Here is a 17,537-nt window from a genome sequence, read left to right on the forward strand (position 1 = left end):
CTGCAGCTCCACAAAACTCTCAGAAATAGTGGGATAGATGGGCTGAAAATATGTTTTCAAATAAAATGCACTGAGGCCTCAAGAAGTCCCATGTGAAACATTTATTAATGAATGGCGTAGAGCTGGTTTTACAGCTGACATTGAGCAAACACAGCATTCAGTCCTTTCCAGAAGGGACTGAGTGTGAGAGACCATTAAAGCCACTTTTTCTCTCAGCCCCTTACCTCTGAAACGATTTCTAAAAGAGAAGAAAGTGTAGCATGGGTGAGGTTTGCCGCTGTCAAACCTTTGGCATACTGTAACTGTTCTGTGTTCAGTGTTTGTGTCCAATATTGAAAAAGCAGGGGGTTGTTTTTCCTGTAGAGCTTCCAGACCACCCACATCATTGTGGTTTGATGCTTTCTCCTGCTTGTCTGCAGGTGTGTCCTCATTCATATGCTTGTTTGGAGTTATAAATATATGTGACCTATTGCCTTGAGACTTCTCTGTAGATCTACTATCTTATGGCTTCCATTTAAAACATGAATGTGATGAGCAATTAGTTTGTAAAAAGGGAAAATTATTTTCTTTTTCATTAAATTCAAGAAGAATGTATAAAGACCGTAAATAATTTTCATAAACTTTTATTGTGTCTTTGAAAGTGCAGGGTGATGGTCTTGTGGTTGGCAGGTCTGGTTTCTATTCTGAGCTCAGTCACTCACTTCCGGTGTACGTGAGCAACCACATCATTTGACTTCTGTTATTCAGTCCAAGATGACAATACTTACCTGCCTGTAAGATCTCAATTCATTAATGTATATGAACTGCTTGGATGGTCCTCAGATAGAAGGTGCTGTATAAGAGCCTAGTATTACTAATAATATTATTTTACTACTTAAAGTGTTGAAAAGTACCATGGCTGGGATTATCAAAAGCACTCAGTGTTGGCCTAACTCTGCTGCTATTAAAGTCAATGAGACAAGATGGGTAAGGTAATATCTTTTATTGGACCAACTTCTGTTGGTGAGAGAGACAAGCTGTTAAGCTTACATCAAGCTCTTCTTCAGGTTCTTTAGAGCTCAGTATAAGCTCAGAAGCTTGTCTCTCACCACCAACAAAAGTTGGTCTAATAAAAGATACTACCTCACCCACCTTGTCTCTCTAATATTCTGGGACCAACATGGCTACTAGAACACTGCATACAACACAGCATACAACAATAAAAGAAAATATTGAATAACTAACTATGCATTTAGTGAATAAGGCAGGATTCCTGTGGAAAAAATAGTATGTGATCATGTACTTATAGATAGTATCATAAAGCATACACACAGGATCTAAATTAAGGTTGCGCAGGCAACCTTAGCTCTTGCATTGAGTGCTTAATTTTGCAACCTTAATGTCTTTTAAATTATTTTTTAAAATATCTTTTAAAGTATTTATGGTTGTAATATATTTATTTTCAACCTGGATTATCCACCAATCCAGAGAGACAACAAGGTAAGTGAGAAGTAAATTTTGAACTCTGTGCCTATGGAGTCACTTGACCATGACAATCATGAATTTGTTTGTTGTTTTCATTGAATCAATAAATATTTCAGGTTGTGTGCAAACTGCTTGCTGTATACACTGCTGCAATTACTCAGTATCCTCAGTCCAATGCTGAGCTAGGCCAATGGGATTACAAAATATTTCTCAGCTCTGGTTCACAGCCTGAGATTGACATAGCAATTTTGTTTGGTAAGGACCACATAAAATATGAGATGTTTATAAAAGAGTAAATGCCTTCTGGGAAGCGCTGAAGAAATTTCCAATCAAAACCAATTGTTTATATATAGTTTTTTGTTTGACTTCTTTCCTCTCTGCTTACTACTGTGGACACCTGCATGAAAACAGGATATCTGTCCCTTGAAGTGCAGTTATAGTCAGAAAAGTAATTATGTAAAAAAGATACCTTATGAAAAAATTGCACCTTCTTACTTCAAAAAAGTAAGCTATCCTGCTCCACAGATCTGATTGCTGTGGGTATCTAGTGCTATGTCTCCTTATTTTTGTATCAGAAGTGAGCTCTTACTGTTTTACTCTGTTTAACACAAATGCAACTACAGGAAAATCTTAATCTCAGTAAAACAATTGACAATAAAAATCAAATTGTTAAATTCTCACTACCCCATTCACAGGGAAAACAGAGAGAAATAACAGCATCTTTCTTATGGACTCTGACTTCCATTTTTTTATGGCGCTTAGACATCATAAGTACCTTACTTCAGACCGACAGGCAGATAGAGTGAGCTGGATTCTCTTCTGGCTTATGCAGAATTGTTAACCAAGTTCCCACTGTCAAATTTTTATAACCTGTATGGTGCACAAGTTTGACCTTCAGATCCTACATTGAGTTTTCTGTACTAACAGTTAGACAGAAACATTTTTTTACTGGTAAACTGAACAAATTTTGCCTGGAAGATACATAAAAATGTAGAATCCAGCAACATTTTTATAGAGCCATTATCAGACTATAATCACACTTTAGGGGCCAGATCCTCATCTAGTGTAAATCAGCATCAATGGACTGCTATACCGATTTACACCAGCTGAGGATCTGACCACAAGGACTCAATCTTTGGCCCCAGTTTCACCCTCTGTGCTCTGCTAAAGCATGGAGGAATCCTTAGATTGTGCGAAGCTGGTATAGCCGGCTCAGTGTCATCTTGTTGCATCCGACGAAGTGGGTTTCTGCCCATGAAAGCTCATGCCCAGATAAATGTGTTAGTCTTTAAGGTGCCACAGGACTCTGGCTGTTTTGCTAAAAACAGACTAGCACGGCTATCCCTCTGGAACTCAGTGTCATCTGTTTCTCTTTCCTTCTCCTGCCTCTCGGCAAGAAGGGGCAGGGAAGGAATATGGCCTGGGTGGGAGGGAGCAGAGTGGAATGCATGACACTCTGCCAAATCCACAGCCACTGTACTAATCTGTGGCCACAGCACAGCCAGTGTACTGAAAATAACTAGTATATTAGTATATATGATAAAGCATTCTGTCGGCAGACAGCATAACTTACAGCAGTCCTGCAGCTGCTCTAAATTGTATTAAAGTTGTTTCATCCTCTAGCCAGCCAGGATTGGGAAAGCGGAAAGGTGACTTAGTGCCACCGTTCTCTGTTCCTCTCATCATGAAATTGCACCCCCAAAACTTGTATCCCTGTATGTGCTGCCCACCCAAAGTAATTGTCCTCCGTCTGAGGCATCATAGTCATGTCCAGCTGTGATATGGCAAACAAGGAATGATGCTATCATGAGATCTCACGAGTCACTGCCAACCCTCTTCACTATGCAGATTGGATTTTTGCCTAAGATCACGATGACAGCATTAGCATTTCTGTGTGTTTTCAGGGAAATAATAATAAAGTGGCCTTCCCCGCGCCCTGACCACATCACTCCCATCTGCCACAGAGCCACAACCTCCCGGTGTTTGCAGTGAATCTTTACAATAATTCTGAAATTTAAACAAATGAGATTTCTATAGTCTTTGTTAACAACTCTCATCCACAGCCTTTGTTCTGGAACCCGATAAAGGAATGACCTCTCCACTTAGGACCATGTGCTTCCATGAGTTGCATATTCAAAAAATGTAGAAACTTGTTACAAAACCTGCCTCCCCATTCTCCTTACACAGCAAAACCTCCTGCTTGGCATGCTGCCATACCAATGAACAACACAGAAATGGGCTCATGTAAACTCCAGTAATGGGGCATGGTCTGACGTCTTTCTGCGTCTGAGAGGCAATAGAAACTAACTCCAGGGTGTCATTGCACTTAAATAACCAAAATTAATTTCCTTTTTTTTGTAATTAAGGTTTCATTTTTTTCCAACCATTTTTTCCTGTGATTCCCCCAGCCGCAGTCTTGAGACAGAAGATACTGGATACATGTAGAGTCATAAATGCTTCCCCCAACCAACTTTGTGTACAGAACAGTTAGTACAATACTAGGACGGTGCCAAATCAAGCTTTGCTCACCTAATCCTTGGCGCCTATGGGACAGTTCACCTGTAATAACCCCCATGAACATACGGCAATCAAAAGCTGGGAAACCTGCCATAATCCCATCATCAATTTACGCTCCTAGAAAGGACATGAACTGGAAACACTGAGAAATTCAATACACTAAAAAGCCACTTTTATTTCTTTTACAAGTCATGGCACATAGAGCAAACACTGCTTCCATTTGTTAATTGGCAGGTCTAAATGTTAATCAATTGACTTGGTTCCTGTAAAGTATCCAGATACTGTTTGCCTAAGAATATTCTGAATACTTCTTTGAGGCAGGCACCATCTTTTCTTCTGTGTTTGTGCAATGCCTAGCACAATGGGAACCTAGTCAATGGCTTAGGGTCCTAGGAATGGCTGTGATATAAATAATAATACTATCATTTCCATTATTTATACTGTCCACATATACCACCGTTGCACATACCATAGTACGTATGTATTGTGTTTTAGTGGTAGCATATCTTTCTTCTAGTGCTTTTATTTTTCTCTCTTTATAATCCTGTAATTTAGATACATTTTGGGAGTCTTTCCACTAACTTTAATGGAGTTTCAATCAGGTGTCTTAGGTGCAGTTCAATAGCAATGTCTGCTGATGAAGCAGTATCGTCAGAAAAGGACTCTTCTCTCTACAGAAGTGAGGATTAATTAATCACCTTTCTGCTTTTCTCTTAGTGAGTTATTAAAATTCAAGGAAGTTGCTATTGACAAAGTTATGTAATTTTACTTGTTATTGTATTAAAGATAACAGTCTTTAAATCCAGCAAGTGGGACCGAATGAATAGCACCTTCTTTTTGTTTTGGAACAACTCATTTAATACTTTGTTTACATTTGAGGTTGCATAAGATGCAGCGAGGTTTGACCCCTTTAAAGTTTTCATTCTTTATTTTGCATGGCTTAACTCAGTTTATGTCATAACATAGGTTCAAATTCTCCCACCCTGAGTAGTACCTTACTCCAGGAGCAAGATCCAATGAAATCAGGAGGACTTTTTGCAGAGCAAGGAACTCAGCTTGACTCTGGGTGGTCGGATCTGTCCCTTTTCAGTTCTTAACTGAATTGCTCAGTGTTATTTTGGCAAGAGGTAGCTGAACTGTCTTACACATTTAAATGGCAGAAGGAAATCATTTTCATTCATAGACTCATAGACTTTAAGGTTAGAAGGGACCATTGTGATCATCTAGTCTGACCTCCTGCACAATGCAGGCCACAGAATCTCACCTACCCACTCCTGTACTAGACCCCTAACCTCTGGCTGAGTTACTGAAGTCCTCAAATCATGGTTTAAAGACTTCAAGGTACAGAGAACCTACCAGCAAGTGACCTGTGCCCCATGCTGCAGAGGAAGGCAAAAAACCTCCAGGGTCTCTGCCAATTTGCTCTGGGGGAAAATTTCTTCCCGACCCCAAATACAACGATCGGCTAATCCTTGGGCATGTGGGCAAGACTCACCAGCCAGACATTCATACCTCTTCATCTGAGAATATCAAGGTGTTTACAAGAATCATTAATGGCTAGATCATCCTCTGGTTTGCATGCCCACGCAGGGCCTGAGAGGGAATAAGAACACACTCATACCTTTGTGTGGGCTCCCCCTTGTCCACTTATGCCAGCCAATGGACTGAGTCAGCATGGGAACGGTGCAGTGACTTGCTGTTGATATAAGCCAGCAACAAATTCTTACCCTTCTGCAGAAAGGGGAGAGCAAGCAAAGAAATGTGTACTTGTTGGAAAGTTGCTGATACATTCAGCTTGAGTTAAGCAATTCAAAAGTAGCTACTGTAACCTTTGTAGACTGTTCAGTTAAAGGGTATGTGTGTGTTTGAGAGCGAGAAAGAGTTGCTGTTACATTGTCTGCGTTAGTATATCAGGCGAATATAAAAAGATAGTGCACGGAATACCCACTGAGTATTAAGCACTGTATTATGTATTTCTTTTCCAGAGTATTTCTTATATATGAGCTCCTTTTTAGTGATCCTTTACCTCCAACATTATCGTGCTGTAAAGGAACACCTTCCTGTCATCACCTTCTTTCACTTAAATCTTAATTGTTTTATCAATTTCTTGATATTTTATTTCACGTTACTATATCTCTCTACCCTCCCCGCCCTTTTTCTTTTTCGGCCTCACAGTTCTTGGATGCTCTGACTGCAGGATATCACTGTCCAACCCAACGGGAATTTTCACCTCTCCATGCTTTCCCAATGATTACCCTAACAGCCAAGCATGCAAATGGACCCTACGAGCTCCTCCTGGATTCATCATTCAGATAACATTTACTGAGTTTGACATCGAAGAAGCTCCGAACTGCATTTACGATTCACTAACTCTAGATATTGGAGAGAATCAGGTTAAATTTTGCGGTGTCACTGCCAAAGGATTATCATTTAACTCCACTGGAAATGAAATGATCGTGTCTTTTGTGAGTGATTTTAGTATCCAAAAGAGAGGCTTCAGTGCCAGCTATACCCGAGGTATGTAATCATAAAGTATTTATTTCTTCTTTTATCTCTCATTTCTTCTATCAAGCAGACTCACTGTATGTTGTAAAATGAATCTTTGAGGTGGGAATCTGGAGATCCAGTTCTGCCTTCAGATATATTTGGGGCAAAATGTGGCCATAAGCAGTTACTTATACATATTTTTAAACAATTATTCTGTGTGTGTGAATGAAGATACAGGGCTTGATTCTGTCCTGGCATATGGCTTGCTCCAGTATATTGAAAAAACCATCTACAGTGCTTGTGCAGATTTTTGGCTCAATCATACCTCTTTCTGCATATCTCCCACAGACCAGTGAACCCACATAGGAGCAGGGAGCCATAATCAGACGCCCAGTGCTGGGAAGAGCAAGAGGAAAGTTAGCACAACCAGAAACAACTGCACTCCTCTAGCACACTAGAAGTCTCCAATGAGGGTAAACCTCATCTGTGCAGGAGACAGAACTTTCTTAGGGGCAGGTCAGAGACTGTGGAATGAACTCTCCTAAGAACTAAGGATCATTGCACAGCTCACCACCTTCCGCTTGGTGCCCTTCTTTGACCATGCCTTCTCTAGCATAAATGCACAGCAACATGTATATTAATGAAACAGAAGCACTCACAGCCCACTGCATACGCTTCCCGTGCAGAGATAGGATGAGAGAACAAACAGCACATGACAGATGTTAGTCACTTCACTTAATTCACTATTAGAAAGTGCTCAAATACTATGACGATGAGTTTGGTAAAAGAACCCATGTAGGGCAGAAGCAGGAGCAGCCCTAGAGCAGGTGTGGGCAGCACAATGGTCCCACTCTCCCTACATGTCATGATAGCTGGCACAAGTGAAGTACAGGGATTTTCTCAGCTCTCTTGCTCCCATGAGGCCTTATTTCTTTTAAAGTCATAATGCTTTTATATGCTATTGCTGGAGCATTATTAATTGGTACTGAGGTTTTGCCTAGGATCTCCAGTCATGGGCCAGGACCCCATGTGCTAGGTGCTGTACAAACACAGGACAAAAAGACAGTCCCTGCCTCCAAAGAGCTTACAGATAGTATATCTCCTCCTCATTCCCAACTGCTTTACAAGAGAAAGAACAGCATCCTTAGCACAAGAGGCCAGGATTACACAAGGTAAATCTGTTTACAATTGTGAAAAAGAAAACAGATAATACTAGAGAAAGAACTAGAAGTGTTACTAAGGATACATCTACACTGATGGTGGCAAAGTCGCCACCGTCAGATCGACGTATCTAGATCGATTGAGCAGTCAGTGTAGACCCGCTCAATCAATCCAGAAGTCAATGCTGTTGATCCACCCCCTCAAGTAGCGTAGCGCTGCGTCGACAGGAATGCGGTTCAGTGCAGTGCAATGAAGACGGCGCACAGAAGGGAAGCACAGCAGTCGACAGGAGTTACGGAAGCTACTTTGCGTAGCTTGCATAACTCCTGTCGACTGCTGCCAAATCGCCAGGTAAGTGTAGACCAAGCCTAAGGTTCCTGAGAACCATCTGAAATGTTATTTGGGGTGAAGAAAGCCACTCCTGCTGTACTGAACGTAATCAGATCATAACCTGGATAGTGAGGAAATGTACTTAGAATCAGCTAGTGCAAAATGATACATTTGACTGTTAATAGTTTGTCTGATATTAAATGTATTTTCTAAGGATTCTGCCATCCTTACTCACATTGATTAGTACCTTACTCCTGGAGTAGCCCCACTAAAATCAAATATTCCTGTAAAATATTCAGAAATGAATGAGATGATTTGTGGAATAAGGTAGTTGTGGAACAATATGAGCAAGGATATCAGCACTGGTACTAATAGATTACACATACACACACACACATCCTCGGCTTCCAACAGTCATGTTACAGTAATCACTGTGTCATGCACTCCACCTTCACTGTAAGGCTTCTTACTAAAGCTATCTGGAATAAGGCAACTGCACTTCATTAGATTACTACTGAGCTAAGAGCTAAGTTCTGAGTGTACATGGAGAGTTGTCACCATGCATGAAAGGAGAGAATGTGACTATAAACACTGAAGATAAACGTAACAGGCTAAATTCCGCCATCAACTACACCCATACAACTCCACTGACGTCAGTAGTATTACACAAGTAACTCACGGCAAAATTTAGCCCTGAGAGGCTATAAAAATGCAGTTTGGTAGAAAATGTTGCACTGCTTTTCTTTAATATTCACATGAAAGAGAAACATTCCAAACTAACTTTGTTATAAAATGATATAGGCAATTGAGTGGACGGATGTTAAGGGGAAAATTCTCCTTTCATATGTATATGGTAGATCTCAACTCTTGCATTCTGCTCTTCTTACTTACACAGGACTCTCACAAACATCAATGAGAGATCCACACCAATAATGTATGAGGGGGTAGAATATTATAGTCAAGATCTGCCATAAGGTTTTGAAGGTCCTTAGTTAAACTTGAACCATTCTTATTATCATCAACATGATAAGTAGACAAAGTCATGATTTCCCCCAGAGGGAGGGGGTAATGTGAAAATTCTGTTACACCCATTGTAATTTAATGGGTATTTTCATTGGCATCCTTGTAGGTAATCTTATATAAATAACAGAATTGACTAGTTAGCTTTGGCATTAGTTAGATTTTTACAAAGCAATAAAAATGCAGAAAATGGCAGTGTTTTTAAAGACTAGACAGTTTGTTTCCTAGAAGTGCCATTTTAATAGTTATATTATTATTATACAATAAATACACAGGCCAATATACATGTGGGTAGAGAGGGAAATATAAGTGAGTAAATTAGTTTATGGATGGATTTGGGTTGTATAATGGCAGGCCTTCCCCCATGGATCACTCCCTGGTGGCCCAGTGTGGAACCATAGTTACGTGTCTGCCTCAATTTCCCCTATTGGGCATTCAATAAGTTCAGTGAGCAAACAGTGCCCCTTGACAGATCTAGTTTATTTATTCAACACCAAACATGGCATGTAAACAAGCTTTCTCCTGCTGTAAGTCCTCAGGCTTCTCTTCTGCTTGGAGCTCTGCTGTCTCTCCCCTGCTGACTCAGGGTATCTCACAGACCTCGCTGCCTGAAAAGCTTTATAATCTCTCTCTTCTGTGCTTTTTCTCTTTGTGTTCTGGCGACAGTTTCTGATCCCAGAAGCCTCTGGTTGCTCTCCAGGGAGACACCATTGGGAGTAGGTTCCCACCCAGCTCCACTAAGGAGCTCCCTCCTTCTTCTCCCCTCCCCCCAAACTTTGTCTCTCTGCACTAAGCTCTTGCTTAAGCATTCTTAACCTTTTATAGAGCTCAGGTGATCCTTATCTAGTCAGCTACAAACCAGCTACTTAGCCAATTAACCAGCCACAAGTGGATCTAGGTTGGCTTGTTCTCCTCAATGGAGCCTGTCACAGGGAAGCCAGGTGCCTGAATCCTCCGAATGAAGGGGGGTTTGGTGGGGTTTTGGTATATTATATAACAGTGGCTTCAAACTGAGGTCCACAGAGCATTTCTTGGTGGTCCACAAAGGATTGGATGATCACATGGGTTATGGTTCTCCTTGTTTCCAGTTGCAACATTGTATTAAGATAGCCAACTGGGCCAGATGCTCAGCTAATGTGAACCAGTGTAGTTCAGCTGCCTTTCATAGAACTATGCCAATTTATCCCAGCTTAGGATCTGGCTCTTTAAATGATTTCCTAGTATGAATTATCCATGCAAGCAATCAGTGTGGTTGTCACAGGGATGTTATTCAGAGACCAATGGGAAAGGAGGTGGGTCCACAAGGCAATCTTTCTAGAAAAGTGTCGTTCACCCTGTGTAAAAGTTTGGGACCCCGTAGCTCATGCAGGAAGGCGTTAATAGCAGCCATCAACTGGGTCTTTGATCTATAGGCAGTTGCAGACCTCAGTAAAATGAATGGGTGGACTTGGCACCCTTTCTTCAGCCTAAATAGAAGGAGCAATTAAATGCCCCTTTATGTTATAAAAGCTGTAGACAATAGGGAGTCACAACCCTACGACATGGGCCACATGGCAAAGTTGATCAGAAGTTAAGGCCAGCTCTACATTATATACTTACTTCAGTATAACTACGTCGCTCAGGGGTGTGAAAAATCCACACCGTTGAGCGACATAGTATACCAACTTTAACCCCCTTATGTCCTTGAGAAGAGGAAAAAAATCCTTGAAGTGAATATGGTAGCTGTCAAGAGTGTAGCTGGCCCTCTGAAGGGGTCACAGGCCCAGCCTACCTGTGACAGGCTCCACAAAGGGGGAATGAGTCAATTCTTTTTCACCCCACATCTACAAAGAACGGGCAAAACTGACATCAGTGTATGTTCTGGATATGTAGGATTAGAAGTCAGGTCCTCTGAGACTGAACCAAGTGACCTTCCCATAGCATCACACCACCTCTCGATAACTTTGGTGATGGTAACGTAAGGGGACATATCTACATGGGGAAATGTACCGTCAAAACTCTACTAGTGTAATTATACTAACTCCCCATGTTGACATATTGATTCTGGAACAAACATGGTTTCTGCTACCTGACTGGATGCCTGACATTCTCAAACAAGGAAATAAGGAACAACAAATAGTGTTCACCATTTCTGTTCATTATCTTGTTTGTCCACAAAGACCCTTATTCATCTGCATATTTGTAAACTGATTTGCCTTTCCTATATGCAGTGGCCTGAAGAAGAGCTCAGTGTGGCTCGAAAATGTATTTGTCTTACCCACAGAAGTTCGTCCAATAAAAGATATTACCTCACCCAGCCTTTTCGAACATTTGTGCAAACCCATTCACACAAATTTTTACAAATAGTGAATGACTAGGGCAGAAATGTTTGTGAACACTAGCTTGCAGCATTCAAGCAGAGTGCTTTTGAGAAAAATTGAACAGAATCCTCATACCCAACAAAAACCCAGTTCAGCAACAAAAGGCTTTGATTTGTCAAGGAATGTAGTTGTGGCTTTGTCTGCTACAGTCTTACAGAGTTGCATGTGGCATTGGCTTGTTGTGTAATGCACTTATAGAAAAACAAGTCAATAAAAACAAATAAAATGTTGTTTTCAAACTACGACTGTAGTGTATTGTGTAATGCATCCTTACACATTACCAGATGAATGCAAAGTAATTGGACAAATAACTTGTTTGAATGCCATGAATTTTGAATGCAACCTGAAAGGTTAATAGTTTAATATATGTAATTCAACTTCAGGAATTATTAGTTATATGGAATGCGGCACTAAAATGATTTCTGCCCATTTTTGGTTGAATGCATTGCCAAGCTAAATACACCTTCATGTGCAATACTGGGCCAATCCAATGATAAAAGCAGCCTTCTAAATGTTAGGTTTAATGAATGTTACTTGGATCTTTGCCTTCAACCAATTTATATCTCCCTTTGTGATTTATTTATATATGTGGTTTTTGTTTGTTTTTTCTGCTAGTTGCTGTTTCTCTGAGGAATCAGAAAGTCATCATCCCCCAAACTCCAGATGTTGACCCTGTGTCTGTGGCAAAAACTGTCCCAGTGCCAGAGCTTAGAGAGTTCACACTCTGCTTTGAAGCAACCCAAGCCAGCAATGATACCAATGACTGGAAGGCTTTCTCCTACCGTGATTCTTTGTCAAAAGAATTCCTCAGCTTTGGAAAGACCACAAAAGGCCACTTCCTATCAATTGTAGGCACAGAGTGCATACTAGACACAATTTCAGATGGAGATTTTTTTACAGAAACTTTTGAACAATTGTGCATAGTATGGGATGGCTTGTCTGGCACTATCGGTGTAAATGGCAAGAGCATCAATCGCACAGTTCCCTGCCCAGGTACCTCGGGCCAGGTTATCCCTGGTAACGGAAGATTGGTGTTGGGCTCTGACAGCAATGAAATAAGCTCTTTAAATGGGGACATATACAACTTTCGTCTTTGGAACTTCACCATGAGTTCCCAAAAGCTGTCCAATCTCAGCTGTGATGTGAAAGGGAACATTGTGGACTGGGAAAATGACTTCTGGAGTATCCCAACTTCAGCATTGAAAGCAGAAAACAACTTAAGTTGTGGTGAGTATGTTTGGCAGACTCATTTTTGTTAATTCCCACCCCCACCCCCCACCCCTCCGGCATTGTTCTGAAAATATCATATGTCAGCAAGAAACTGTATGTTTACAGTTACAGACAGGAACACTTCCCAAAACGCAACCTCACTTTTCCTAGGCTTGCCAGCTCCATTCCACCAAATTAATTTTGCTCCTGGGTGTATGTGTTCCTTTAGTTTAATCACAGCCCATATCCAGCCTGATTTCAAAAGACAACTAATGCGGTTAAAAAAAACCTTATTTATAAATGTTGTTATATTATTCAGGACAGAAGCAATAAATAACCAAAAGTAATAAAAGATATAAAGAAAAATTCTCTGATCTTCCCTTTCCATAAATTCACTAGTTTAAATAGGATTTTAAGGCAAGTTAATTAATATACTCGATTGTGGAGATCTGAGGGGGAGATAAAATGTGCCTTTGTTTAAAAGAGGTCAAAATAATACTGTGTATATAATACTAAAGGCATGCATAGCACTTTACAGAAACATATAAAGACCAGAGTCCCGGACCTGAAGAGGCAACAGTCTAAGGCCTTCCTCCTGCAAGCACTTAACAATGTGCTTAACTTTAAGCTCTTGGGACATCAGTGGGATTATTCAAGTGCCTAAAGATAGGCAGGCTATATTCTTTCCTGTGCCAAAGTTCTGTTCAGTGTGGGAATGGATGGGGACCATTAGAGAGCTTTTTCGGCCACCCTGATTCTCCCTGATTTCAAGCTAAGATTACTCAGATCCAGTTCATCAGTCTTAAGTTTACACATGGCTGTGGGTCTCTAAGGACATTGCAGCAATAAATCATTATCAAGATGTTCCAGAGGTACTATTCTTTTCATAGTTGCTGTGATTTAATGTTCCAAAAATTGATCTAGATCTCCAGGAAAGAAAGTGCTCCAAGTTTCTATCAAGGCAGGAAGAGAAGCTTTGTATGTCACCTCCTTTATTCCATCATACAACTCTGAAAACATGGGGTTAAGGTATAAGAATGCACCTGGAAATATTATCTCCCATGGTTTTTTTACTCTTAGTATACTTGGAGATTTTGAAAGGTACAATAGATTTTTCTCTCAGATTTTCCCAAAACCAATCTCCCTAAAATATTGAATCACTGCTTGAAATAATTTCTATTTCAAACTTCTTTCTAAACTGCTTATTTGTTATTAGCATTCTTCCCTCAGGAAATGAGAGAAGATCATGAGTGGGAAAGGATGCAGTCAGCTTCAGTCCATTCAGGAGAAAAAAATTAATTGAATGGACGATTTAGCATGTTTGCCTGCACCTCTGGTCTCTGACCCTCTGAATAGTAGGAAGGAGCACTGTGTGCTTTGTGCATTTGCTGCTGTACATCCATTGTGCTGTCTGTGATGAGTGTCATTAAAAGTACTTGTGTGTGTGCAAAAAAAAAACAATCAGAGGAGAATGAAAGGAGAATAAACTAAAGACAAAAGGGATTCAGAAGAGAAGAAGAGTTTCAGATTAAAGTTGTTGTTTTTCCCCTTCCCTGTGAACATGCTGTCATTCTGTGAACTACTTCGTAAGACAAATATTACCTCATGGTCCTAACTCTTCTCACCCTTCCCATCCTCCTCTGCATAGTTTTGAAAACTATTTAAGTCCATAGACCACCAGAAAATGCTCTGCAATGGCGGTCCATAGACCACAATATGAGAAACAGTGATCTGAATGAAGTCAGTCTGTGAAAATATTTGCCTTATTCTAGACCGTAAGGCAGATCCAGGACAAACAGGAATTGGTAAATTCATGGTTGGTTCTCTTAAGGAAAGTATAACTACTTAGGTAATTGCATCTCTCCTGTCCCAAAGCCAGAGAGAAAACTCCAGTCCAGCACCTTTTTCAGTCTTCATCTCCAGGGTGTACTAAATGAGTACAATACTCCTGGGTGACCCAACAACAGCATTTCCTCAGAGAAAGTACTTTGAGAAATACCATCTCAAAAACTCAGCTAGAAACCCCAGAGGATGCACCTGTAAGATTTTTCTCTTCTCCTTATCTTTTTGAGTAATAAAGAATTCTTTGTCAGACCAACCTTTGAAATAAGAGCTGCTGACTCAGGCTATCAACCATAGACAAAGGAGTAACAACATTAGAGAGATGACTGTATCTTACTGATAAGGATTCATTTAATTGCAAAGCAAGGGTTTGTTCAAAAAAGAGATATCCACCCTGCCATGTTCATGCTTTGGTAACAAGCTGAAAGAAGCTAAGTAACAAAGCAGTCTGAACACTTAGCAGTGAATGCAGCATATTTGCATGTGAATGTCATTTGCATTGTTGAACTCAGCAAAGGTCTATTATTTTCATTTGCAGTTAACAGAATTTTCAGACAAAGCTTTTGCTAATGGACTTATTGAGCATAAGAACAGTAATAAATTGCTGCAGATAATCTTTTTTTTTTTTTGAGAACTTTGACTTGTACTGGTCTAATATTCCATTCAGAATTTGATTCATGCTCATATTCTTACCTCTGTGCAGTGGCATTCAGTTTTCCTGAATTTATCCATATAGGGAATCCCACCAAGCTGCCTTTTTAATACAGCACACTAACATTACCTGTCATTTAGATGGGCATGGATTTCATTTCACTATAAAATCATCAGCTGTTGTTGATGTCCCTATCCTACACCCACATTAATACAGAACATGAAATGGTTCCGCCATAACAGGCCATCCCTTTTAAGTCCAAAAAGTGAGCTAAGCAAGTTATGTAGAGGTTCAACGTGCTTAGGCCATATTGATGAAAATATCACAGCAACCCAAAGTATGTTGACATTCAGATCCTCAGATCCTCTTTTACTAAGCACTAAGAGATGATATGGTTTGGCCAAAACCAGGTTTAATTAAGTCCAAAAAGGGTGTGTTTAGCATAGTGCACATGCATATTTATCTTTTAAAAAAAATACTGAAGTGAGGTCTATTGCAATGTGAAGTCAAGATGTCTTTCAGGTTGCTGCTTAGCCACCTTCCTCTGATACTCAGCCAACAGAGAATTAGCTTTCAGGGTGTTTTTATATTAGCCTATTAACTTTAGCAAATATATTTGTAAAAATGCTTCACACTGGACTTCATGTGGATTGCGAAGGATTCTCAGTGGAGTTTAGTTTCATACATAAAATATGTAACTCATATCATTCTCCCGTAGGTTTCAAGTTATTTCATGGAAAAATACTTCAGCATATTTTTAAGCCTGGCCCTGTATTTTCCCAAGTCCCCAGCCAACAATATCCCACCCTTCATGGCCTCTAGATTCACTGCTGCCAAGTGAGGGGCCCACTCACTTTTTACACCTCTGGCACATTCATTTTTTTCACATACAAGCTGCTTTATTATTATTATTACTATTTATTTATCTGGTATTTAGTGTTTATTTAATCTTATTTTTGCACGTGTGCATTATCACGTGGTCTCAGGAAATATATACATCATTGTCTTTGACAGTAGACTGATAGTTGATTTTACTAATTCTCATTGACAGGCACAATGTTTCATGAGAGGATCTCATTGAAGTAACATGATTCTGAAGTGGTGGGGGTAAAGCTAATAGGGTAACAGTCGCAGAAGACCCAGAATATGCCATGGGATATGGTCTCATTATTTTCAATGCAATGTGCAAAAGCTGTATGCGCAGCTGATTACAGGGATATTCAAAATAGAGTGACTGCAGCTGCATCATTACTTCCTCGGTCACTGTTACATCTGTAGCTGGGTTTCTAAGCCACCAAAATATGTGCATGTTGATATGAATAATTCAGTGAACACACATTCTGATGTCTTTATCTGTTTATTATACACGCATACCAGAACATTAATCATGCCCCCACCCTGCACACAAGAACAGACTGAATCACAGCTTATCTCCTTGGTATCTCCCTCGATGAATTTCTCTGACTAGTACTCTGGGAGACTACATTGCCACAGCTGATTTCAGAACTCTCTTGAAGATGTCATGTTATCATCCATTAACTCCTCATAGGCACCGCAGTAACTACTATATTTTTAAACAGCTGGATGGAATTTTGCCACAGAGTACTCAATGATTTTCAGGGGAGCTGTGTACCTAAATCTAATGGAAATTTTGGAAAATAATGGGGACAGGAGGTACATGTTAGATATGACCCTAACTTGCAAGTCAGCTGGAGTTGTCAGCAACATAGCAAAATAGAGATGCATGAGTCTTCTGAGCAAAATGGCATATCAGGTTTCCCTCTGAGATAAACCAGAAAGAGAGTGCCAGTGCATGACCTAATGTATTTTAAGATATCACAGTGTTATGTAACATATACCAAATATTTTTAATAATATGTCTTTCCTTATTACAAAGGTTCATACCTAATTCCCCCACCGACAACTGAACCAACCAGTTGTGCAAATCTGGGAAGCCTTTGCCAAGGTAAGAAGCTAAAGACACTTTTTGTATTTTCAGCTTTAGCAAATCTCTCTGTTTTTTTTTTTTTTTTTTTTTTTTTTTTTTTTTCATTTCATTTTATTTTAATTTTTAAGGCTGACCTAGGAATCTGAGCAAAGAAAGGAATTTCTTAGCCTCAACAGATGTGTGGGTGTACTGTACATATAGTATGTAGAAAGAATGTGATCACACTTTTGATAATTCAATCAAGTTCATAAAGTCTTCGTTGTATCAAAACCTAACAATCATATGTTCATACAAGGATGAACTGGTTTCATTTCTTTCCCCATCTTTTTTCCTCCTGTTAAAGGCTATAATATTAACCTGGTAGAAAATTTATAATTCAGGCATAAACTAATGTAATTACAGGATCTGATCATTATTCAGATGTTTTGAACAGGCTGCTGTGATGCTTAATGAATTGTTTGTCAGAGTGATTTGAGATCCTCAGGTGAAAGGTGTTATACAAATACAAAATATAATAGTTATTATTCATATAATAAAACTATATATT

At 39.8% G+C, this 17,537-nt stretch overlaps 1 protein-coding gene across 1 annotated transcript in view; it reads left to right on the forward strand.

The window, feature by feature from the left end:
* ADGRG6 (adhesion G protein-coupled receptor G6) overlaps positions 1-17,537 on the forward strand; it is a 155,327-nt gene that overhangs the window by 58,453 nt on the left and 79,337 nt on the right. The window contains exons 3-5 of the mRNA XM_067542342.1: positions 6,157-6,498; positions 11,955-12,566; positions 16,940-17,008. Of these exons, the coding sequence (XP_067398443.1) occupies positions 6,157-6,498; positions 11,955-12,566; positions 16,940-17,008 (1,023 nt within the window). The remainder of the gene's footprint in view (positions 1-6,156; positions 6,499-11,954; positions 12,567-16,939; positions 17,009-17,537) is intronic.

The sequence above is a fragment of the Emydura macquarii genome, unplaced genomic scaffold (assembly GCF_026122565.2).
Source record: "Emydura macquarii macquarii isolate MOO-44397 ecotype Brisbane River unplaced genomic scaffold, CSIRO-AGI_Emac_v2 contig_705, whole genome shotgun sequence".
NCBI lineage: Eukaryota > Metazoa > Chordata > Testudines > Chelidae > Emydura > Emydura macquarii.